The 24,692-nt window shown below is 46.6% G+C and overlaps 1 protein-coding gene across 1 annotated transcript in view; it reads right to left on the reverse strand.

Moving 5' to 3' along the window:
• Positions 1-834: 834 nt before the first annotated feature.
• The window catches only part of LOC137562062 (extracellular calcium-sensing receptor-like), a 36,375-nt gene continuing 12,517 nt past the window's right edge, over positions 835-24,692 (reverse strand). The window contains exons 5-8 of the mRNA XM_068273401.1: positions 10,158-10,312; positions 7,182-8,439; positions 3,177-3,294; positions 835-1,745 (exon numbers count right to left, since the gene is read on the reverse strand). Coding sequence (XP_068129502.1) covers positions 835-1,745; positions 3,177-3,294; positions 7,182-8,439; positions 10,158-10,312 — 2,442 coding nt within the window. The remainder of the gene's footprint in view (positions 1,746-3,176; positions 3,295-7,181; positions 8,440-10,157; positions 10,313-24,692) is intronic.

Here is a 24,692-nt window from a genome sequence, read left to right on the forward strand (position 1 = left end):
AACTGGTGTATTTATCTAGCGTTCTAATTTGTGGGTGCCTCTTTTGAGCGGATGCTTCCCCCCCCCCCCCACCGCCCAGTCACGGAACCAAATAGGCCGCTTAGCTGATAGTTTGTACAACCAATGATCAAAAACTGTTACCTGAAATCATCACAATCTCAGCAAGCCTTTATAAACTGAGCTAAACATCTTAATGCCATGAACACCATTTCTTTTGACCATATTTAATCTTCTTCAGTACAGCTCCATTACTGCATAACTTGTTTAAATCAATAATTAAATTTAAATTAATTAAATATAATAAAATAAATAAATAAAATATAAAAAAGATATTAAAAAAAAAACATTTATTTCTGAGAATAATAATAAAAAATTAAATAAATCACACAACTGTGTCATATTAACATATATATTTATTTTAGATCTATATAACTTTTACATGTGCAAAATGAGAATACCCTCCCCTCCCCTTTTATAATACATACTGTATATATAATTTGCATATAGATAGATGTTAATTAGTTTTAAGATGTTCTATTATTATTAACGTCTAGTTTACAGTTGCATTATTTTTTTTATTTTTTTTTTAGAAAAGATGAATACGATTATAATAATTATGGCTTGCATACAAATGTAATGCAAACTGTATTCAGCTTGGAACTGGACCAATCAAATTTTCTTTTTATTTTGGAATTATTGACTATTTCTAATATATGGTAAATCAATGTAAGCTTCAGCTCTCCTTTGTGTGTGGCTGAGATTCAACAATTCTTACTTGTTATTAGAAATTCTCATTTTTTTGTAATAGAAGCTCTCACAAAATGTGTTTGTTATTTATTTATTGTAAATATGGATTCTTATTAAAAAATCTCTAGTGTTCATATTGGGTCTGAATACTATAATGAAACATTTAGGAAGGAACATACAGATGACCAGAGCCCAACTGGAGGCCAAGATGGCAAAGATCTCCATGGCCACAGTGTATTTGCCCTGAGCACTGAGGGATGCTGGGATAAAAGATATCCAGACACTGAGGAAGGCCAACATGCTGAAGGTAATGTACTGGGCCTCGTTGAAGCTGTCTGGGAGTCTTCGAGCCAGAAAAGCCACAATGAAACTAATGGTGGCCAGAAGAAAGAGGTAACCTAACATGGTCCAAAAGGCAATGACTGACCCATCATTACACTCAGCAATGATAAAGCCAGGTTTGGACCATATGTTATATTCTGGGAAAGGAGGAGCACAATACAACCAAACCACACACAATACAAGTTGTGTGAAAGAACAAACTGCTATGATTATGTAGGACACCTTTGGATTTGCCCACTTTCTAAGATTGCTGTCTGGCATGGTGGCTATAAAAGCAAATATCACAATGGAGGTCTTGGCCAAAATGCAGGAGATGCAGAAAGAAAAAGCCATTCCAAAAGCCACCTGGTGCAGAAGACACTTCTGAGTCTGAGGGTAACCGATGAAAACCAAAGGGCAGAGAAAGCACAGCGAGAGGGAGACCAAGAGAAGACAACTAACCAAATAATTGTTAGCTTTAACTAAAGGGGTGTCTTTGAACTGTATAAAAAGTTTCATGATGGTAACTGGAACCAAAAAGGACACAAGGCTTATAGCAGTTAAGGTTTGTCCAAGTGGGTCTTCATATGACAGATACTCTATTGGCTTCGGAAGACATGTGGATTTCAATGAATTTGGCCACTGATCCCATGGACATTTCAAACAATCAATTGAGTCTGAAAGGTAATTTTGAAAAGGATTTAGTCATTTTCTTGCTTCTATGTTACCTATTATCTCCCCCATAACTATGTACCTCCCCAGCCAATACCTTTCTCCACTCTCTATCCCTTCTTCTCACTCTTCCCTCTTGTAATGTTTGCTTTTTGACCACAAAATACATCAGGGTGTCAACAAATAACACCAAAACGTGTTTAGGTGATATATTTAAAAACTAACTGTACAATATGTTCTTGCAAGCTTCCATAACTTTAAGTTTCTTCTTCAGGCATGATTCAGAACTGGTGGCACAGTTTGGATTCAGTTCTAATTCATCCATGAAGAAGACATTTTTGGAAGCTTTCAATAAATTATTGTACAGTTAGACATCAAAGGTATTATCTAAACAACTTTTGTTGTTATATCTTCGAATTCTCTCCGTGACTGACACTGGACCATAACTGGTGTTACCATATGAGCTGAACTAGATTATCATTTTACTTGTTACATTTAGTGCAATGGTCCCTGGCCAGACCACACATAATCAATTGTATAAAGCTGTTGTTCTAGCCCATTTGTCCCCTGAACTCAATTCAAAGCATTCATACCCAGCTATAGATCAGTACGGATTCCTGTTTTGCATTTTTGGAACAAAGCACAGCTGGATGATACATAGTAATATGTATGTAGTCACCACCCAGTCATTGGGCACAGGGTGAGCTAAATGACGGCTTACCATGCTGCCACTGAAATTCTGGGTGGTGTTAAATACTATTTCCCCTCACAGCGACTTGGAGGGAGAAGTAATTTGGGGTCCAGCTGTTGCTGGCACCCCGAATAACACTGTATTTCTGCTGTGCCACTATAGATGTAAAAAAAAATCCTCTATGCTGGTGCCCAGGTCAGGTGCAGCACAGCTGTGAGCGCCTGCCAAAATAATCTGCTTGCTGCCTGAGTTCTGCTTCCTTGGCACATGAATTACAAATGTATAATGTGCTTTCACTTCCTTAAGGCTTGAACACATCTAATCATTGCTTTTACCAGAAGGTCTACAGTAAAGGTGTGAGATCACAATAATACAGCTCCTATCAACCTGGTGAATAAAAGTATCACACATTACCTTTTGCTTGTGTAGCTATATCAATAGGTATGCCAGGCAGTGCTTTAAGGTGGGTAAATGGTTATATGGGCGTGTTGCCATGATGATGACCCTCTGAAGGCAAATGTGAAAACCATGAGCTCCCTCCATCAAGATAACATAATAGCCACACACCCCCTAATAGAGACCTTTCCCTTAGTATATACAAGTACCCCCCATACAACCTTGTGCCCCCCCCCCCCCCTTAGTAATGTCATGACCCCCACCTCCCGTAGAGCCATAGCCTTTATAAAATGTGTGGAAGCTGACTTTGAGGTAAGGATCATCTTCTTGTTGTTTTGTTCTGACATACCTGTCTGGTTGGAGACCTCTCCTGGAGGACAGGGGACACAATCATGGCAGCAAATAGGTTGACCACTTTTTGCAGTCTTCCGAAACCCTGGAGGACAGCTCTCACTGCACACTGATGTCTACAATGGGATACAAATAATAAAAAATATTATACAGGAAATGAAATCATGATCCCCCACAGTTTGCGAATGTATGCGACACAGACTTCAGTTAAGCCAGGGAAGATAAACACAGCAGGGATAGAGGTGTAGGGGGGCTGGCCAGCATTTGTCTGTATACTCACGCTCCTGGCAGGCAGCAGGGCTGGTCATTTATGTGTACTTTAATTTGTTTGTATTTTTAAAGCACTTTTTAAAGCATTTCAAACTCTCTCTTGTATCGGAAATCCTGATCATAAAGGATACATGTGGCAAAAAATGTTATCACTGATTTACTTACTTGGGGCTTTCTCCAGCCCCTAGGAACCTATGTGTCCCTCGCTGCAGTTCCACCATCAGCCACTCTTCTGGGGTCCCCTCAGCTTCTGTGCATGCGTGAGTGCATCACCGGGAGTGTTCTGCGCAGGTGCAGTAGTACTGCAGTGGCACTGCACAGAATGCTCCCAGCAATGGGAGCATGACCTTGAGCAGCACGTGCATGTATTTGGCGCACGCGCAGAGGCTGCCTCTGTGGAGGGGACCCCAGAAGAGTGGCCGATGGCAAACCTGCAACAACCGACCCAGAGGCTTCTAGGGGCTGGAGGACACCCAGGTAAATAAATCAGCAATAACATTTTTCACTTTATGCATCCTTTAGTCCTGTCTTGTACCTGGAATCTATAACCTTGTCTTAATCTTGCCTTGTGCCTGGAATTCTGACTTTAACCCAACACTGTACTTGACCTTGAACCCAGTTTTGTTCTTGGCATCATGAACCCAATGTAGTACCTGGATCTCTGAACTCTACCTTGCACGTAGAATCATGATCTTAACTTGGAATCACAAACCTAGTCTTGTACCTTCAACTCCTGATCTTAACCCCTTACTTGTAACTGGAATTGTGAACCTAGACTTTTAACTTGAACCCTGGACCTTGCTATGTACCTAAAATTGTGATCTTAACCCATGTCTTGGTCCTGCAATCTGTACCTGGATTTTTTTACCTGGAATTCTGATCTCAATCCCTTTACTTATAGCTTGAAAGCTTTTTTTTGTGGAATTCTGCATTCAAGTTTAAAACCTGCTTTGAATTTATATCCAACAACCCAGGTTGGAGGTAAAATCAGGTGTTTTTTTGATTTAGTGGCATAAACAATTTCTTTCTTACTTGTTAAAATACATTTGATTGATTCTCTTTGTTTTTCTGTTAAGCCTGTGAGTTTAGATATTGCTATGAAGCATTCCATAATTAGTAGTCAGCAGCAGGGGTGCTCAGATACCAATTTTTAAAAACCGAATAGATTCGGATCCGGATACCCAGATATCCAGATCCGAATCAGATATCCGAATCCAAACTTTTGGGTATCCGAGTAGAATCGGATATCCGAACCCAATATACGGTTGGATTCGGATATCTGGATGGAAAACCTGAAGTGGCCTTAAAATGCTGCCAAACCGTTTTGGAAGCTAAAAAACAAAATCCCTCTCCCTTGTTTTGTCTTGGTTTCCAGGTAATCGAACCCAGGTCAACTGCTTGGAAGGCAGCTATGCTCAACACTATCATAAAAAGGTTTGAGGCACAAAATTGATCTGACCAATAACTTTGCAAAAAAGAGTATAAAATTGGTACAAAAAGATCAATTTATTGGTACAAAAATTTGAACGTATAACATAAGCCCGGATGCAATTGCAGCAGATTAACCCCCTACACACACAATAAAACTCTAAAATCAATCAAGGAGTATGGGCTCACTAAATATATGACGTCATGAAGGTGAGATGGCCATGGCAACACTTAAACGGAGATATATACTTCACGGACTCCTAGATTGAACAAAGTCCTTTAGGAAGCGTGTGTAAAGATCATATGTGTCATGGAAGATTCAAGTGCCAGTCCATTCAACAAGGTCAAAATTAAATCCAATTGTCCCACATAATGGTGAAGGTTCCTTGCGACTTTTCTCCTATTTGAGGCATGTGGTGATACAAAGTCCCATTCGCAGACTCAAAACATAGTAGTATTCCTTAATCATGCAAAGCACATGGGGTTAGTCAGCAAGCAAGCAATATGGAGGCAAGTGATGAACAGTCACCACCAAGCTGTAAATACAGGGACAGGTTTTGCACAAGCATAGAATGAGCACTGTTCATGGGCATGTGTCGATCGCATTACCTGCCCCTGGATGTATCCATGCACGTTTGGATCAGCACGCTGTTTGTGTCCGGGGGAAGTTCCCGTGTGATGTTGCCATATGGTCCTCCGCTGTTTGGGAGCCAAGGGATCAATGCCAGTTCAGCAACTGACTCCGCTAGCGTGTACGCTGTAGGCTGTAAGCGGCGAGGAATCAAAATGTCCGCCGGCAAGCCTGTGTGGCTCAGAAGCCGGGCCTCGCACGCTGTCCAGTGCGTATGACGTCAGAGCCTCCTAACTCCGCCCACCGACCGGTTTCGCGCAAGCGCGCTTCATCAGGGTGTGACTTGGACGGGATGGGACTGATCTTTATGTATCTGTCACCCCAGCTCCACCCACCTGAGGTCGGGCTGAGGTACATGGTTGCCGCCCATATTACGGAACGCTGCCCATAGCAAATACCCTTAGGCAGTAGGCAGGTGACGAGGGTGAGAGCAAATACAATACAAAATCAGAACGAAATCAAAACGAAACGAAAAGAGTCACCGCACTTCATATCGGCAGGACAGGTTTCCCAAGACATGCAGAAGACCATTGTCCCATATTAATATGGGCATATGTCCATCCCATTTATACTACCTTATTAAGAATGTTATATAATTCTAATGGACAAAGGGAGGCACTTTAGCAAATAAACAGATCTCTACATAAGGGGGGGGGGGGGTTTGCCGGAGGAGAGATAATCCTACAGAAAACACTGTAATCCAAAATCAGCATTATGGCCCAAGGGTGCCAAGGTACGCAATTTATATATCCAACTACACTCCTTTTGTTTTAGAATCCTATCGAAGTCCCCCCTTCTTTGTGAGATATTGAGTTTATAAACTCCCCTGACCTTTGAACCCACCAGTTCGCCTCCATGAAAATCTTTATAATGTTGTGCTAATGGGGTCGTATATTCCGGATCTCTAGCATTTCGTATATGCTCACCTATCCTGGCTCGCAAAGGGCGCGTGGTTTTCCCAATGTAATGTATACCACAAGGACAGGTGAGCATATAAACAACTCCCTCTGTTGCACAATTAATGAAGGACTGTATCTGGTAGGATCTTTGTCCAAGGGAGTCAGTGAACTCTTTAGTGCGATCTACCAGTGGACATACCTGACAATGGCCACATCTGTACATACCATTGGGTATTGACCTTCCCAGCCAGGTTGTGGGGGTAGTTCTTTTGAACTCGCTTTGAATTAATTGATTTCTCAGGGAAGATGCTCTCTTCGCTGTTAAGTGTGGGTATTCTCCAACCAGAGAACGAATCTCGGGAGATGCAGTAAGTACTGGCCAATGCCTATTAAGAATTTCTTTCATACTACTCCAATGGCTCCCATAGGGAGTTGGAATTCTTAGAACTGCTCTCTCCCGAGACCCTCCCGGAGGGCCAACACCACACCTATCTGTTGTAAGCAAATTTGTCCTATCCAAGTTCCAAGCTCTCTTTAGGGCCTTCTTAAGGATTTTATGAGGATAGCCCCTATCTCTAAAACGTAAATACATCTCCCTCGATTCTCTTGCAAAGGAGTCGTCTGAACTGCAGTTGCGGCGTAGCCGCTGGAATTCACCAATGGGGATGGACCTTACCTGACAGGGGGGATGGCAACTTGTGGCGTGCAGGACAGAATTGCCAGCTGTCGGCTTTCTGAAACTAGAGGAGATTAATCTATTATTGTTCTTTTTTACCTCGAGATCTAAGAAGTTCAAACTCTCTTTACTCACAACAAAGGTGAGTTTAATATTGAGAGAGTTATCATTCAGGTCCCGAAGGAAAGCACCCAATTCTTCCTCAGTTCCTGTCCACACCATCAGTATGTCATCAATATATCTTATCCACAGGGGGGCGTGCTCCTGCCATAGCGGATGTTTGTAAACAATTGAGCGTTCCCAGAACCCCAAATGTAAGTTCGCATAGGCAGGGGCACAGGCCGCCCCCATGGAAGTGCCCCTTATCTGTTGGTAAAACAAGCCATCGAATGAAAAACAATTGAAGCCCAGTATGAACTCCAGCAGCTCGGCCACAAATTCGTTATGGCATCTAAAGCCGGCATGGGCGTCCTGCAGGAAAAATCTGGTTGCCCCGACCCCCTTCTCGTGTGGGATCGACGTGTACAAAGATTCCACATCGATCCCCACAAGGAGGGAGCCGGGGAGAACCGTGACCTCATCAATTATCCTCAACACGTCAGCGGTATCGCGTACATATGAAGGGAGTTGGGAAACGATACCTTTCAATTTTCTATCAACAAATTTGCCTACCCTTTCTAGGGGGCCATCCACTGCTGATATAATTGGACGACCAGGGGGTCTCACAGGATCCTTGTGTATCTTTGGAAGGACGTATATTGTGGGAATCGTGTATTCATTCACCACTAAATAGTCATATTCATCTTTAGTGAGAACCCCCTGGTCATATCCAGAGTACAGCAGCATATTTAGATTTGTCTTAATGACCTCAAAGGGATTTGATTTCAATTTTCGATATGTCTCTGTGTCCGAGAGCTGTCTTTTAATTTCCTCCATGTAATCATGTTCTCTCAGAAGGACTATATTGCCCCCCTTATCACTAGGTTTGATCACCAAACTAGGTGCATTCTGTAACTCTTGTAATGCTTTCCTTTCAGCTACAGAAATATTTTGTGTAGGGGGGGCCATATTCCAGTCCAGTTTCCTGAGATCTTCTTCTACTAGCTCTAGGAACACAGAGACATATTTGTTGGATGTAATAGAAGGCATAAATTTGGATCTAGGTTTGAGGTTGGTGTGGAGTGGTGCCTCCCCTTCAATTGGATTATCGTCCGGTCCCCCGCCATCATCAATTTCGTCTTTTAATGACTCCAACTCCACAATGGCTCGTCTATCCCCAACAGAAAGAAAGTGGGAATGGGTTTTTGTCTGACTTTGCTCATGTTCGCCCAGAAACATTAGTTTAAGTAATAGTCTCCTTAGGAATAGGACAATGTCTTTATAGACCACAAAACAGTCTCCTAATGCTGTAGGGACAAAGCTCAATCCTCTTTCCAGGAGGCTAATGTGTCTGGGTTCCAGAGAGAAATCGGACAAATTAATAATGATATTGTTTGTATTTTTAGCTATTTGTGGGTTGATGATTGCTGGCGACCGGATCTGCTCCGGGTCAGAATCACATCCTCCTCGCCACTGGACTCCGATGTTTGAGCCCCTCCCCCGTTTTTTGACGTACCTACCGCTGAGTAGTTGGATCCAGATCTATTTGCCCCTTTGTTATTTATCTTCACTTTGGGGCATTGGCTCCCATTCTTTTGTGAGCCTTTTTCCCCTTCAAAAGTGACAGATCTAGGGCCGCGTGCTAAATCCTCCGGGCCGTCCGGTTCACTTGGAACTTTACGGTTCTTTGACCGCCCCCTCCTGCTGCGGCTTCTAGATCTGCCCTTTCTGCCATAATTAGGCGTTCTGGGATCAAAAACAGTATTTTCGTCCCACTTTTCACGGTCCCTCTGGAATTTCTGAAATTTGGTCTTTTTTACATTTATCTGCAATTTCTCAATATACGTTCTGAGAGACTCGTTGCGTTTCTGGAAATCAGGATGGTCTTGATGTTTATTAAGTTTTTGTACGCTTTCATCAACTGCTGAATTCAATTCACACAGTTGTGCTTTATCTTCATCTATGACCATCTGAACATTTTCTAAACCTCTTTCTTTCATCTTGATTTTCCATTTTGCAACGAATCTGTCAGTCAACAAGTTCCCAGCAGGTCTAGTACGATCCTGCAGACCATCAGGTACCACACCCACTCTATGATAGGATTCTAATGAGCGTATGTTCCATGTTCGTTTAACCTGCCTTACCAGAAGATTACGGTGACTCTTAAATAACCCGTCCAGATTCTCATCCTCCTCCCCACCAGCACCCCGTAGGGCGGCAACATCCATGTCCTCATCTGAATCATAGGTGACAGTATAAGCCATCGTGAGATAAAATTGAATGTAAGTGGGGTAAATGCAATCTATTGCAGGAGCATTCGAGCATATAGTGCAAAGTGGATCGTAAATCCTGGGCATACAGTATCATAAAAAGGTTTGAGGCACAAAATTGATCTGACCAATAACTTTGCAAAAAAGAGTATAAAATTGGTACAAAAAGATCAATTTATTGGTACAAAAATTTGAACGTATAACATAAGCCCGGATGCAATTGCAGCAGATTAACCCCCTACACACACAATAAAACTCTAAAATCAATCAAGGAGTATGGGCTCACTAAATATATGACGTCATGAAGGTGAGATGGCCATGGCAACACTTAAACGGAGATATATACTTCACGGACTCCTAGATTGAACAAAGTCCTTTAGGAAGCGTGTGTAAAGATCATATGTGTCATGGAAGATTCAAGTGCCAGTCCATTCAACAAGGTCAAAATTAAATCCAATTGTCCCACATAATGGTGAAGGTTCCTTGCGACTTTTCTCCTATTTGAGGCATGTGGTGATACAAAGTCCCATTCGCAGACTCAAAACATAGTAGTATTCCTTAATCATGCAAAGCACATGGGGTTAGTCAGCAAGCAAGCAATATGGAGGCAAGTGATGAACAGTCACCACCAAGCTGTAAATACAGGGACAGGTTTTGCACAAGCATAGAATGAGCACTGTTCATGGGCATGTGTCGATCGCATTACCTGCCCCTGGATGTATCCATGCACGTTTGGATCAGCACGCTGTTTGTGTCCGGGGGAAGTTCCCGTGTGATGTTGCCATATGGTCCTCCGCTGTTTGGGAGCCAAGGGATCAATGCCAGTTCAGCAACTGACTCCGCTAGCGTGTACGCTGTAGGCTGTAAGTGGCGAGGAATCAAAATGTCCGCCGGCAAGCCTGTGTGGCTCAGAAGCCGGGCCTCGCACGCTGTCCAGTGCGTATGACGTCAGAGCCTCCTAACTCTGCCCACCGACCGGTTTCGCACAAGCGCGCTTCATCAGGGTGTGACTTGGACGGGATGGGACTGATCTTTATGTATCTGTCACCCCAGCTCCACCCACCTGAGGTCGGGCTGAGGTACATGGTTGCCGCCCATATTACGGAACGCTGCCCATAGCAAATACCCTTAGGCAGTAGGCAGGTGACGAGGGTGAGAGCAAATACAATACAAAATCAGAACGAAATCAAAACGAAACGAAAAGAGTCACCGCACTTCATATCGGCAGGACAGGTTTCCCAAGACATGCAGAAGACCATTGTCCCATATTAATATGGGCATATGTCCATCCCATTTATACTACCTTATTAAGAATGTTATATAATTCTAATGGACAAAGGGAGGCACTTTAGCAAATAAACAGATCTCTACATAAGGGGGGGGGGGGTTTGCCGGAGGAGAGATAATCCTACAGAAAACACTGTAATCCAAAATCAGCATTATGGCCCAAGGGTGCCAAGGTACGCAATTTATATATCCAACTACACTCCTTTTGTTTTAGAATCCTATCGAAGTCCCCCCTTCTTTGTGAGATATTGAGTTTATAAACTCCCCTGACCTTTGAACCCACCAGTTCACCTCCATGAAAATCTTTATAATGTTGTGCTAATGGGGTCGTATATTCCGGATCTCTAGCATTTCGTATATGCTCACCTATCCTGGCTCGCAAAGGGCGCGTGGTTTTCCCAATGTAATGTATACCACAAGGACAGGTGAGCATATAAACGACTCCCTCTGTTGCACAATTAATGAAGGACTGTATCTGGTAGGATCTTTGTCCAAGGGAGTCAGTGAACTCTTTAGTGCGATCTACCAGTGGACATACCTGACAATGGCCACATCTGTACATACCATTGGGTATTGACCTTCCCAGCCAGGTTGTGGGGGTAGTTCTTTTGAACTCGCTTTGAATTAATTGATTTCTCAGGGAAGATGCTCTCTTCGCTGTTAAGTGTGGGTATTCTCCAACCAGAGAACGAATCTCGGGAGATGCAGTAAGTACTGGCCAATGCCTATTAAGAATTTCTTTCATACTACTCCAATGGCTCCCATAGGGAGTTGGAATTCTTAGAACTGCTCTCTCCCGAGACCCTCCCGGAGGGCCAACACCACACCTATCTGTTGTAAGCAAATTTGTCCTATCCAAGTTCCAAGCTCTCTTTAGGGCCTTCTTAAGGATTTTATGAGGATAGCCCCTATCTCTAAAACGTAAATACATCTCCCTCGATTCTCTTGCAAAGGAGTCGTCTGAACTGCAGTTGCGGCGTAGCCGCTGGAATTCACCAATGGGGATGGACCTTACCTGACAGGGGGGATGGCAACTTGTGGCGTGCAGGACAGAATTGCCAGCTGTCGGCTTTCTGAAACTAGAGGAGATTAATCTATTATTGTTCTTTTTTACCTCGAGATCTAAGAAGTTCAAACTCTCTTTACTCACAACAAAGGTGAGTTTAATATTGAGAGAGTTATCATTCAGGTCCCGAAGGAAAGCACCCAATTCTTCCTCAGTTCCTGTCCACACCATCAGTATGTCATCAATATATCCTTTCCACAGGGGGGCGTGCTCCTGCCATAGCGGATGTTTGTAAACAATTGAGCGTTCCCAGAACCCCAAATGTAAGTTCGCATAGGCAGGGACACAGGCCGCCCCCATGGAAGTGCCCCTTATCTGTTGGTAAAACAAGCCATCGAATGAAAAACAATTGAAGCCCAGTATGAACTCCAGCAGCTCGGCCACAAATTCGTTATGGCATCTAAAGCCGGCATGGGCGTCCTGCAGGAAAAATCTGGTTGCCCCGACCCCCTTCTCGTGTGGGATCGACGTGTACAACACTAGCCCACCAACACTTCATGCTGAATTTGAAGTCTGGAAGATTCCAGGGCAAGGGTGGGAAGGATGAAAAGCTAGGTTGCCATGCAACCATTCCTGCTAACCTAAAGCTTACTTGTGTCTTACAACACATTGGCTTAAGACTTTACCAAGTCCAATGCTCCAATATGGGGAAGCTTCTCTGTTTGCTGTTTGCTTTTTTTTTTTTTAAGTGTGGTGTCACAGTTTACTAATCTCTTCAACTACAAGAAAGGCCCAGGAGTAGTCTTAGCTACCATAATATCTATGTTACGGCAGGGCCCTTATTACACTTTCTCTTACAGGGCTATGGAAACCATTTTGCCCATGCGATAAAGCGATGTGCAAAAATGAAATCATGCCTAGCAGAGGATGGCTTCGCTCCATCAACCTCTGGGTTATGGGCCCAGCACACTTCAACTGCACCACTCTGCTTACATTTGCATACAATCTTCAAGTTTAAAGCCGCATCTACACGCGTAGATGCGGCTCCAATCCGGCAGCTTGATTAGCCGCCAGATCGCCTCTTCCGCGTCCCCGCGCATGCCTGCCGCATCCCCGCTCGCCGCGCGTGCGCCGGATTTGATTCCCCGCTCGTCCTCGCCGGCGCCGCTTATCTTCCGCTTGATTCCCTGCCATCGTCCCCTTGCGGGGAGCGAGCAGGGAATCGGCGGTGCGGAGATCCGTCCTGTCGGATCTTATCAATCATTAAATCAGCGGCTCGATTGATAAGGAACATCGGAGCCGCATCTACGTGTGTAGATGCGGCTTTAGAAGGGTACATTAGTTGAAATAGTTACACTACAATCTATGTTACAGCAAGGCCCTCATGACACTTTCTCTTAAGGGGCTATGGCCGCTGATTGGCCCATGTGGTAAAGCAAGGTGTAAAAAACAAAGTACACCTAGCAGAGGATTGTTTCGATCTATCAACCTCTGGGTTATGGGCTCAGCACGCTTCCACTGCACCACTCTGCTGCCATACAGCAGATGCTTCATTGTAGGAAAAAGTCAGTGAGACCGCTTAGCCGTACGGAAAAATAGGCACTCCTTTGTAAGACACAAGTAAGCTTTAGGTTAGCAGGAATGGTTGCATGGCCACCTAGCTTTTCATCCTTCCCACTCTTGCCCTGGAATCTTCCAGACTTCAAATTCAGCATGTAGTGTCGGTGGTATAGTGGTGAGCATAGCTGCCTTCCAAGCAGTTGACGAGAGAGAGAGAGAGAGAGAGAGAGAGAGAGAGAGAGAGAGTCCGGAATCCAAATCCAAATAGGATAGCATAAAAAAGTTCGGATATCTGGGTTTCCTGGATATATTCGGAATGCGGATATACATCCCTGGTCATCAGCACTCTCTTTACCCCATTATGTGTATACAGTGCCGATCTTACTAAGACATAGGCTGTATTTCTTTTTCCCTTGTGTAACTCCCTATGGGCTCTATTCACAAAACATTACCTCATTCAGTAATGCTGATAACAGCTGATTTTACCTTCCCAAATTCCAATTCACTAAACCCATCACCGCACAGAAAATAAACATTACTGTCTAGTAAAATAAATTACTGACTTGTGCAGTAATTGCCTCAAGAGATGTCAAGAAACTGCAATTCCCAAAGATTTCCTCATTGTGTTTGGTAATTTTCTCCAACTCCCAGCAGCCGATAACTGGCTCTCTCCATGCTGTCTCTGCGCGGTAGATTTGACAGACAGCCTTTGGGGAGAGCCGGGCAGCCAATAGGGAGAGCCACACAGCCTGCTTCTCATGCTAATTTGAAGCGAAGGGCAATCGGGTAGGACTTTCAGCGTATCAATGCAGAGGAGGGAAATTTTCAAAAGGCATCCCTGCATCCCTTTAGATGTGCTTATTTGTATTGTAGCATACAGAAGAGCTCCCCCTGGTGCATCACATCTAAAGGGATAAAAGGGTTACACTGTGGGGAAAACCTCAGAGTCCTACACACAGCTCCCCTGCCTGCCCGCTGACCTCACACAGCTCCCCTGCCTCCCGACCTGCTACATGTTGGTAAGTCACACTTACTGAGCAGGGATTAGTGAACTGAGGCATGCTTGTTTGGTATATTACCGAACTTCTGCCTTATGAGGGAAAACTTAAGTGAATTTGGAAAAAAAAGTGTCAAATACCGGATGAGGTATTTTACCGAAGAAAATTATTTTACTGACCTGCCCTTTGTGAATAGAGCCCTATGTGTGGTGATAAACACATATCTGAGTACAAGGAACAAATAACAAGTTCAATAGTTTAACCACTTCAGCCTAACTGGACGAAAATTTTCGTCCAGTTAGGCTGTGCGCACTCCAGCGGGTCGCGCGCTCTCCCGCGGGCCCCCCCGTGCACGCCCCCACTGCTGGCCGTTAGCCCAGCGATCAATGAAAGGGGATTATAAATCCCTTTCACTCATCGGACCCCCCCCCCCCCCCTGGAGAAAAGCCGACAGCATCTCTTCAGATGCTGCGGCTTTTCTGAGCTCTGGTCTTCTTTCTTCTTCCTAGGAGCGAGATTGATTGCTCCCAGGACTTTTTGACTGTGGCCATCTTGTGGCCAAATAGCAAACTACACTCTTTGTATTAAATAAATACATTTTTAACCACTTCACCACTGAGGGGTTTTACCCCCTGACCACCAGAGCAATTTTCACCTTTCAGCGCTCCTTCCATTCATTCGTCTATAACTTTATCATTACTTATCGCAATGAAATGAACTATATCTTGTTTTTTCCGCCACCAATTAGGCTTTCTTTAGGTGGGACATTATGCCAAGAATTATTTTTTTCTAAATGTGTTTTAATGGGAAAATAGGAAAAATGTGGGGAAAAAAAAATTATTTTTCAGTTTTCGGCCATTATAGTTTTTAAATAATGCATGCTACTGTGATTAAAACCCATGAAATTTATGTGCCCTTTTGTCCCGGTTATAAAACCGTTTAAATTATGTCCCTATCACAATGTTTGGCGCCAATATTTCATTTGGAAATAAAGGTGCATTTTTTTCAGTTTTGCGTCCATCCCTAATTACAAGCCCATAGTTTATAAAGTAACAGTGTTATACCCTCTTGACTTAAATATTTAAAAAGTTCAGTCCCTAAGGTAACTAATTATGTATTTTTTTTAATTGTAAATTTTTTAATTTTTTTTTAATTACAAAAAAAAAAAAAAAATGGGGAGTGTGGGAGGTAATGAGTTAATTTTTTGTGTAAAAGTCATTTATTTGTATGTGAAAAATGTGTAGGGTGTAGTTTACTATTTGGCCACAAGATGGCCACAGTAACTTTTTGCTTTATTGCGACCTCCAAGCCTCCTTCCGGAAGCTTGGAGGAAGAATAAGGAGGCTGGACACGTGAGTTTCTTCTCACAATGATCGCGCTGCCCATAGGAGAGCAGCGGGTCATTGTGGGGCTTAGATCAACGAACGGGAATGGATTTTCCCGTTCATTGATCTCTGGGCGAGCGGGCGGCGGCGGTTTTACTAGCGGCGGGCGGCGTGTTTACGAGCAGGAGCGCGGACAGCGTCGGGAACGCGGAAAGTACGTGTTTCTCCGTCCCTGGTTTTTAAAGGATGGAAAAAGGGGCGGAGAAATACGTACGCGCGGGGGTAAAGTGGTTAAACATAAAAAATCCCCTGTTTACCTTCCACACCAAAAAATACCCACATACAAGTTTTAATAAAAAAAAAAAAATTACAATAATAAAAAAAAAACATAAATAGTTACCTAAGGGTCTGAACTTTTTAAATATTCATGTCAAAGGAGTATATCAATATGATTTATTAAATTATGGGCTTCTAAACAGTGGTGCTCAGCAGAGCTCGAATATTCGAGTAGCTCGAATATTCGAGCTCTTTTTCAGCTATCCGAGCTCGGTATTCGAGCTCCGAATAGCTGTAGCTATTCGAATGGGCTATCCGAGTACACTCGAATAGCCCATTCACTATTCGAGCTATTCGAGCAAACGGCGCTATTCGAGCTCGGTACCGAGCTCGAATAGCGTCATAGCCCAGATTGATGTCCTTAGAGCCAATCAGAGGGCTCCCAGGCCCTCTGACGGCAGCCAATCACAGAGGGGGACCCTGGCCAGCCCCTACCCTATAATTAGCGGCCGCCATGTTCCGTTTCTCCATGCTTGCCTGAGACTTGTACAGAGAGAGAGTTGCTCCTTTGTGCTTTGGCTTAGCAAGTGCTCTATTGTGATCATTTACCTAGCGTTTTTGCTCACCTACACCTGCCATATACACCTATATTGTTGTTAGTTAGATAGACATTGTATTTTAGTTAGTAGCTTGTGTGTTACATTAGAGACAGGCAGCTGCTGCAAGCTTACAGGTTTAGGCCTCAGGGGGGCCTTGCCTCTGTGGGCAGCTGTCCTCTGTTTATTTCTCTCATCTATACCAGTATTTCTGCTGTCCTTTACTAATAGTATTGTAGTTATACTGTACTAGGAGTAGGACACTCACTGACTGTCACTGTTTATAGGCTACTAGCTAGCTCCTGCGTGTGTGCACTCACTCACTGTCTGTGTGTACACACACTCTATTTCCTTCTGATTACTGATAGATTATTGTTAGTTAGTTGTACTTACTGTTACTACTTACTCTTACTGTACTAGGAGTCTAGGACACTCAGTCAGACAGTCACTGTGTTCATAGGCTACTAGCTCCTGCGTGCGGTCACTCACTGTCTGAGTGTACACACACCACCCACACTCCATTTCCTTCTGATCGCTGATTGATTATTGTAATTAGTTAGTTCTACTTACTGTTACTACTTACTCTTACTGTACTAGGAGTCTAGGACACTCAGTCACTGTGTGTTCATAGGCTACTAGCTCCTGCGTGCGGTCACTCACTGTCTGAGTGTACACACACCACCCACACTCCATTTCCTTCTGATCGCTGATTGATTATTGTAATTAGTTAGTTCTACTTACTGTTACTACTTACTCTTACTGTACTAGGAGTCTAGGACACTCAGTCACTGTGTTCATAGGCTACTAGCTCCTGCGTGCGGGCACTCACTGTCTGAGTGTACACACACCACCCACACTCCATTTCCTTCTGATCGCTGATTGATTATTGTAATTAGTTAGTTCTACTTACTGTTACTACTTACTCTTACTGTACTAGGAGTCTAGGACACTCAGTCACTGTGTTCATAGGCTACTAGCTCCTGCGTGCGGTCACTCACTGTCTGAGTGTACACACACCACCCACACTCCATTTCCTTCTGATCGCTGATTGATTATTGTAATTAGTTAGTTCTACTTACTGTTACTACTTACTCTTACTGTACTAGGAGTCTAGGACACTCAGTCACTGTGTGTTCATAGGCTACTAGCTCCTGCGTGCGGTCACTCACTGTCTGAGTGTACACACACCACCCACACTCCATTTCCTTCTGATCGCTGATTGATTATTGTAATTAGTTAGTTCTACTTACTGTTACTACTTACTCTTACTGTACTAGGAGTCTAGGACACTCAGTCACTGTGTTCATAGGCTACTAGCTCCTGCGTGCGGGCACTCACTGTCTGAGTGTACACACACCACCCACACTCCATTTCCTTCTGATCGCTGATTGATTATTGTAATTAGTTAGTTCTACTTACTGTTACTACTTACTCTTACTGTACTAGGAGTCTAGGACACTCAGTCACTGTGTGTTCATAGGCTACTAGCTCCTGCGTGCGGTCACTCACTGTCTGAGTGTACACACACCACCCACACTCCATTTCCTTCTGATCGCTGATTGATTATTGTAATTAGTTAGTTCTACTTACTGTTACTACTTACTCTTACTGTACTAGGAGTCTAGGACACTCAGTCACTGTGTGTTCATAGGCTACTAGCTCCTGCGTGCGGTCACTCACTGTCTGAGTGTACACACACCACCCACACTCCATTTCCTTCTGATCGCTGATTGATTATTGTAATTAGTTAGTTCTACTTACTGTTACTACTTACTCTTACTGTACTAGGAGTCTAGGACACTCAGTCACTGTGTTCATAGGCTACTAGCTCCTGCGTGCGTGCACTCACTGTCTGAGTGTACACACACCACCCACACTCTATTTCCTTCTGATCGCTGATTGATTATTGTAATTAGTTAGTTCTACTTACTGTTACTACTTACTCTTACTGTACTAGGAGTCTAGGACACTCAGTCACTGCCAATTGCCAATGATGTTGATCCAGGGATTTTATCTGATTGCCATCTGGAGTCGGGAAGGAATTTTTACCTTGTAAGGGTTTTTTCGCCTTCCTCTGGATCAACAGGGATATGTGAGGGAGCAGGCTGGAGTTGTACTTTGTACTGGTTGAACTCGATGGACGTATGTCTTTTTTCAACCAAAGTAACTATGTAACTATGTAACTGTCCATAGGCTACTAGCTCCTGCGTGCGTGCACTCACTGTCTGAGTGTACACACACCCACACTCCATTTCCTTCTGATCGCTGATTGATTATCGTAATTAGTTAGTTGTACTTACTGTTACTACTTACTCTTACTGTACTAGGAGTCTAGGACACTCAGTCACTGTGTTCATAGGCTACTAGCTCCTGCGTGCGTGCACTCACTGTCTGAGTGTACACACACAACACACACTCTATTTCCTTCTGATCGCTGATTGATTATCGTAATTAGTTAGTTCTACTTACTGTTACTACTTACTCTTACTGTACTAGGAGTCTAGGACACTCAGTCACTGTCCATAGGCTACTAGCTCCTGCGTGCGTGCACTCACTGTCTGAGTGTACACACACTAAATTTACTTGTGATTACTACTGATTATTGTAACTGCTAGTTGTACTTCCTGACTGTTACTACTTACTTACTGTACTAGGGGACACTCACTCAGTCACCTCACCAACCAACCCACTCCATTAAAGTACCCCACTTTTCACCCGCCCTTTTACAAAACTTTTGTCTATACGCCCAAAACATTTAAGATGTCTGGAAGTGGCAGCCAGCGCGGTTTGGGCAAGGGGAAGGGCAGCAAGGGAATCAGGAGGAGAGGGAGCAGCATTGTGGCAAGCCGCGGCCGCGGGCGCGCCACCATGCACAGTTCCGCAGCAGCAGCAGCAGCGTCAGTGGCTAACATTCCTCCCATAGCCACTGGCCGTGGACGCCTTGGGCGCCGCCCAGCAGGAGCATCTGCAACTCACGCTGCAGAGACACAGCAGCAGCAGCGTGTAGCACCTGCTCCCATTTTCCTCCAGCCGGGTCGGAAACGTCCCATTGAGGAAAAGGATGCAGACACTGTGGTGCAACTCATGACGGAGGATGAGCAGCCCGCCATCAGCTCTGCATCCGAGGCCTCCACCCTCACCACCACCACCACCCCTGTTCGCAGCAGCCGCCCAGCAGGGTCTGGGGAGGAGGCCAGTTCACCGTCACTCGCCGACCTGTCATTCAGCAGTCTTTTGACCCCAGGCATCATGAGTAAATTGTCTGCTGTTGTTGGCGATCTTGAGGAGGAGATGCTGATGGGCACTTTGGGGGATGAGGGATTGGACAGCAAGACTGTGGCGACAGTCAAGCAGCCCATCCATGCATCAGGAGAGGAGTTTGGGGGGTCCTCATCCCAGCAGGACATGTTTCAGGAGGGGGAGGATGATGATGACCCGGTGACAGACAGAGACTGGGTGCCACCACCTCCAGGGGATGTCGTCCTCAGCAGCTCTGAGGAGGAGGAGGAGGATGCTCTTGTGGGCCTTGCAAGGAGGCGCATCATTGCAAGCATTGGCAGCAGCAGTAGGCAGGTCCCACAGCCTGCTGGTGTCTCAGGCTCAGCAGCAGCAGCATCTGCCAGTACCACCACCAGCCGCACCCAAGCCCCCCAAGCCCCCCCCCCAACCACCACAGGGAGACAGGCAGCAGCGCTTCCATGCCGTAGGGGGATGTTTAAGTCACCAATCTGGCGATATTTCACCATGCCCACTGTGTACAGCAAGTACGCCACTTGCAACCACTGTCAGCGGAAGTTGAGCAGAGGTGCAGACCCCTTAAAGTTCTGCACCAGCTCGCTCATCAACCACCTTGCGGCTAAACATTTCCACCAGCATGAGGAGTTCCAGAGGCTGAAGGCATCTGGTGCTGGCAGTGGCACCACACCCATCACTGCACAGCCTTCAGCAGCAGCAGCAGCAACAGCAGCCACCCGCCCTCCTGCTCCTCCAGCAGCACCAGCAGGAGTGCGGAAACGCACTGCTCCTCCCCCCTCTGCAACTCCTGCCGCCGACACTGAGGCCTGTTCTGGCAGCCAGTCCTCAGTGGCCTCCTCTGCTGTGTCTGCTGATTCCCGTGTCAGCAAAAGGCCACGCCAGAGCCTTTTGAGCGAGTCCTTCCAGGGGGTGGTTAGGGCTCTGCCTCCCAGCAGCCGTCGCGTGCGGCAGCTGAACGGCTTGCTGGCACGGGCCATGTGCTCCCAACTCCTGCCGTACACGCTCGTGCAGGAGGGGAGCGACATTCGTGCGCTGCTTGCTTGCGCAGCCCCAGACTGGCAGCTCCCCAGCAGACACTTCTTTGCCCGCAAGGCCATTCCTGCACTGCACCGCTTTGTGATGGCCAATGTGGAGCGAGGGCTGGAGCACGCGGTTGGTGAAAGGGTCCACGTCACCATGGACTCCTGGAGCAGCCGCTTCGGGACAGGCCGCTACCTGTCCTTCACTGTCCACTGGGTCAGCTTGGTGGAAGGGGGTGAGGATGGGAGAGCAGCAGCGGGCACAGCAGCAGCAGCAACACAGTGGGTGGTGCCACCCCGCAGGCTCAGGGGAACTGCAGCAGGTTCCTCCGATCCTCTGCCATCCTCCGGCACACCTGGCCAAACCCCCCGCCTCAGCAGCAGCGTGAAGGCCCGCCACTGCCAAGCGCTGCTGCACTTGGTCAGCCTTGGGAAGACCAAGCTGACGGCAACCCATGTGTTGGCCAAACTCCAGAAGCAGGAGAGGATTTGGCTGACCCCCAGAGGCCTCAGAGTCGGAGAGGTGGTGGCCGACAATGGGGCCAATCTGGTTGCCGCAATACACAGGGGAAACCTGACCCACATCCCCTGTCTTGCCCACGTGCTGAACCTGGTGGTGCAGAAGTTCCTGCGCACCTACCAGGGGATGGGCGAACTGCTGGAAACGGCAAGGAATGTTGTGCGTCACTTCCGGCGCTCGGCTGCAGCCTGTGCGAGCCTGGAAGACGTGCAAAAGGAGCTGGATCTGCCACGCCATCGGCTGATCCTTGACGTTCCGACTCGCTGGAACTCCACCCTGGCGATGTTGGAGCGTCTGGTTGAACAGAGGCGCGCTGTCAAACAGTACCTTGCCCTGGCCACTGTTTCCGCAGCTCTGAGAAGGGACAAGACCAGCAACTTCCCGTCCATCGTCCCCGATGATGACTGGAGGCACATGCAGCAGGTGTGCTTAGTGCTGGCTCCCTTCCTGCAGGCCACAAACATGGTGAGCAGGGACCATGCTATGGTCTGCGAGTGGGTGCCCCTGGTTTCTCTGCTGAACAGGGCCCTCAATGCTTTGCTGGAACAGGGAGCGGCAGCCTTGGACCAGCAGGAGCGGCAACCAGCTGCGCAGTCCACCTCTGAGGGGGAGGAGGAGGAGGACTTGGTGGAGGTCCCTGACCTGGCTGCTGATGAGGGGGATCAGCACAGCGCAGCTGAGTTGGTGCGGGGGTGGAGAGAGGATGAGGCGGCAGAGGAGGAGGATGAGGACAGCACTGACGTCGATGTGCCAGCAGACGTGGCCCGCCTCTTCCCAATGGCAGCGCACATGCTGACGTGCCTGCGCAGGGACCCCAGGGTGATCCAGATGAAGCAGAGGGAGGACATCTGGATCAGCATGATGTTGGACCCACGCCTCAAGGGGAAGTTGAGCCAGTTCCTGCCGCCTGCAGGAGGAGACCCAGCGCAACAAATAAGGAGCTTGCAGCAGGCCCTTGTTGAGCGCTGGGAGGAAGCCTTCCCCCAGCCTTCCACCCCCACTGTCCAGCAGCCAGCACAGAGGCAGCAGCAGGTGCCTGCATCCAGCAGCAGCAAGCGCCCCACAGACCTGCTGTCTCTCAGCCACGAGCTCTACAGGACTGTAGAGGCTCCGGCAGCAGTGACTAGAGAGGAGATGCATGCAGCAGCATCCTCCTCCGGTCACAGCCAGCGCCTGACCCGCATGGTGGCTGACTACATGGGGTCGTACAGCGGGCTTGACAGCGATGCCCCTGTTGATCCCATGGAGTATTGGGTCAAGCGCATGGAGATCTGGAGCGAGCTGGCGCAGTACGCCCTGGAAGTGCTGTCCTGCCCCCCTTCCAGCGTGCTGTCCGAGCGCTGCTTCAGTGCAGCTGGTGGCGTGGTCACCGAGAAACGCTCACGTCTGTCTCACAAGTCTGTGGACAGACTGACGTTTCTCAAGATGAACCAGGCGTGGGTGGAAGGCGAGTTCCTGGCCCCTGTTGTCGGCGAGAGGGGGACATGAACTGGCTGCCGGAACCATCGTTAATGTGCCTTACCACCCTTTACCACCTCCTGGCTCCTGCTCACTAAGCCAGCCTGGTTCACTTTGACTATTACGTCGCCTGCAGCCACACATTTTACACCTACAGTGGGCTGCTGTGTACTGCCCTTCTGCTGTCTGTCTGTGTTTCCCACTGCCAGGGTACACAGAATTACCTTCTTCTGCTGCCACTCTGCCACCAGCTATTACGTCAAACAATAGCTATATTGGTTGCAAAACCAAAAACCAAAAAACCATAAAAAAAAAAAAAGGTTTAATTTTTCTGAGGTGCCCGGGTTGAAAACTGTGTTGTCCCAGTTGTGTATTGGACACAATGTGGGCTGCACGGCCGCTGTCTGGGACCTCCTGTTGTGTTTATTTACAGCCCTGGTATCACCGCTAGGTACCAGGGCTATTATGTCACGCTGCCTACCTGCTGCCACACTCACACTGCTCCTCCATACCTCCTCCTGCTGCTGCTGCTGCTGCTGTCTGTCTGTGTTTCCCACTGCCAGGGTACACAGATGATTTACCTTCTGCTGCCACTCTGCCACCAGCTATTACGTCAAACAATAGCTGCTCGCCTACTCCTCCATTCCTCCTCCTGCTGCTGCTGTCTGTCTGTGTTTCCCACTGCCAGGGTACACAGAATTACCTTCTTCTGCTGCCACTCTGCCACCAGCTATTACGTCAAACAATAGCTATATTGGTTGCAAAACCAAAAACCAAAAAACCATAAAAAAAAAAAAAAGGTTTAATTTTTCTGAGGTGCCCGGGTTGAAAACTGTGTTGTCCCAGTTGTGTATTGGACACAATGTGGGCTGCACGACCGCTGTCTGGGACCTCCTGTTGTGTTTATTTACAGCCCTGGTATCACCGCTAGGTACCAGGGCTATTATGTCACGCTGCCTACCTGCTGCCACACTCACACTGCTCCTCCATACCTCCTCCTGCTGCTGCTGCTGCTGCTGTCTGTCTGTGTTTCCCACTGCCAGGGTACACAGATGATTTACCTTCTGCTGCCACTCTGCCACCAGCTATTACGTCAAACAATAGCTGCTCGCCTACTCCTCCATTCCTCCTCCTGCTGCTGCTGTCTGTCTGTGTTTCCCACTGCCAGGGTACACAGAATTACCTTCTTCTGCTGCCACTCTGCCACCAGCTATTACGTCAAACAATAGCTATATTGGTTGCAAAACCAAAAACCAAAAAACCATAAAAAAAAAAAAAAGGTTTAATTTTTCTGAGGTGCCCGGGTTGAAAACTGTGTTGTCCCAGTTGTGTATTGGACACAATGTGGGCTGCACTACCGCTGTCTGGGACCTCCTGTTGTGTTTATTTACAGCCCTGGTATCACCGCTAGGTACCAGGGCTATTATGTCACGCTGCCTACCTGCTGCCACACTCACACTGCTCCTCCATACCTCCTCCTGCTGCTGCTGCTGCTGTCTGTCTGTGTTTCCCACTGCCAGGGTACACAGATGATTTACCTTCTGCTGCCACTCTGCCACCAGCTATTACGTCAAACAATAGCTGCTCGCCTACTCCTCCATTCCTCCTCCTGCTGCTGCTGTCTGTCTGTGTTTCCCACTGCCAGGGTACACAGATGATTTACCTTCTGCTGCCACTCTGCCACCAGCTATTACGTCAAACAATAGCTATATTGGTTGCAAAACCAAAAACCAAAAAACCATAAAAAAAAAAAAAAGGTTTAATTTTTCTGAGGTGCCCGGGTTGAAAACTGTGTTGTCCCAGTTGTGTATTGGACACAATGTGGGCTGCACGACCGCTGTCTGGGACCTCCTGTTGTGTTTATTTACAGCCCTGGTATCACCGCTAGGTACCAGGGCTATTATGTCACGCTGCCTACCTGCTGCCACACTCACACTGCTC

Source organism: Hyperolius riggenbachi, chromosome 3, assembly GCF_040937935.1.
Source record: "Hyperolius riggenbachi isolate aHypRig1 chromosome 3, aHypRig1.pri, whole genome shotgun sequence".
NCBI lineage: Eukaryota > Metazoa > Chordata > Amphibia > Anura > Hyperoliidae > Hyperolius > Hyperolius riggenbachi.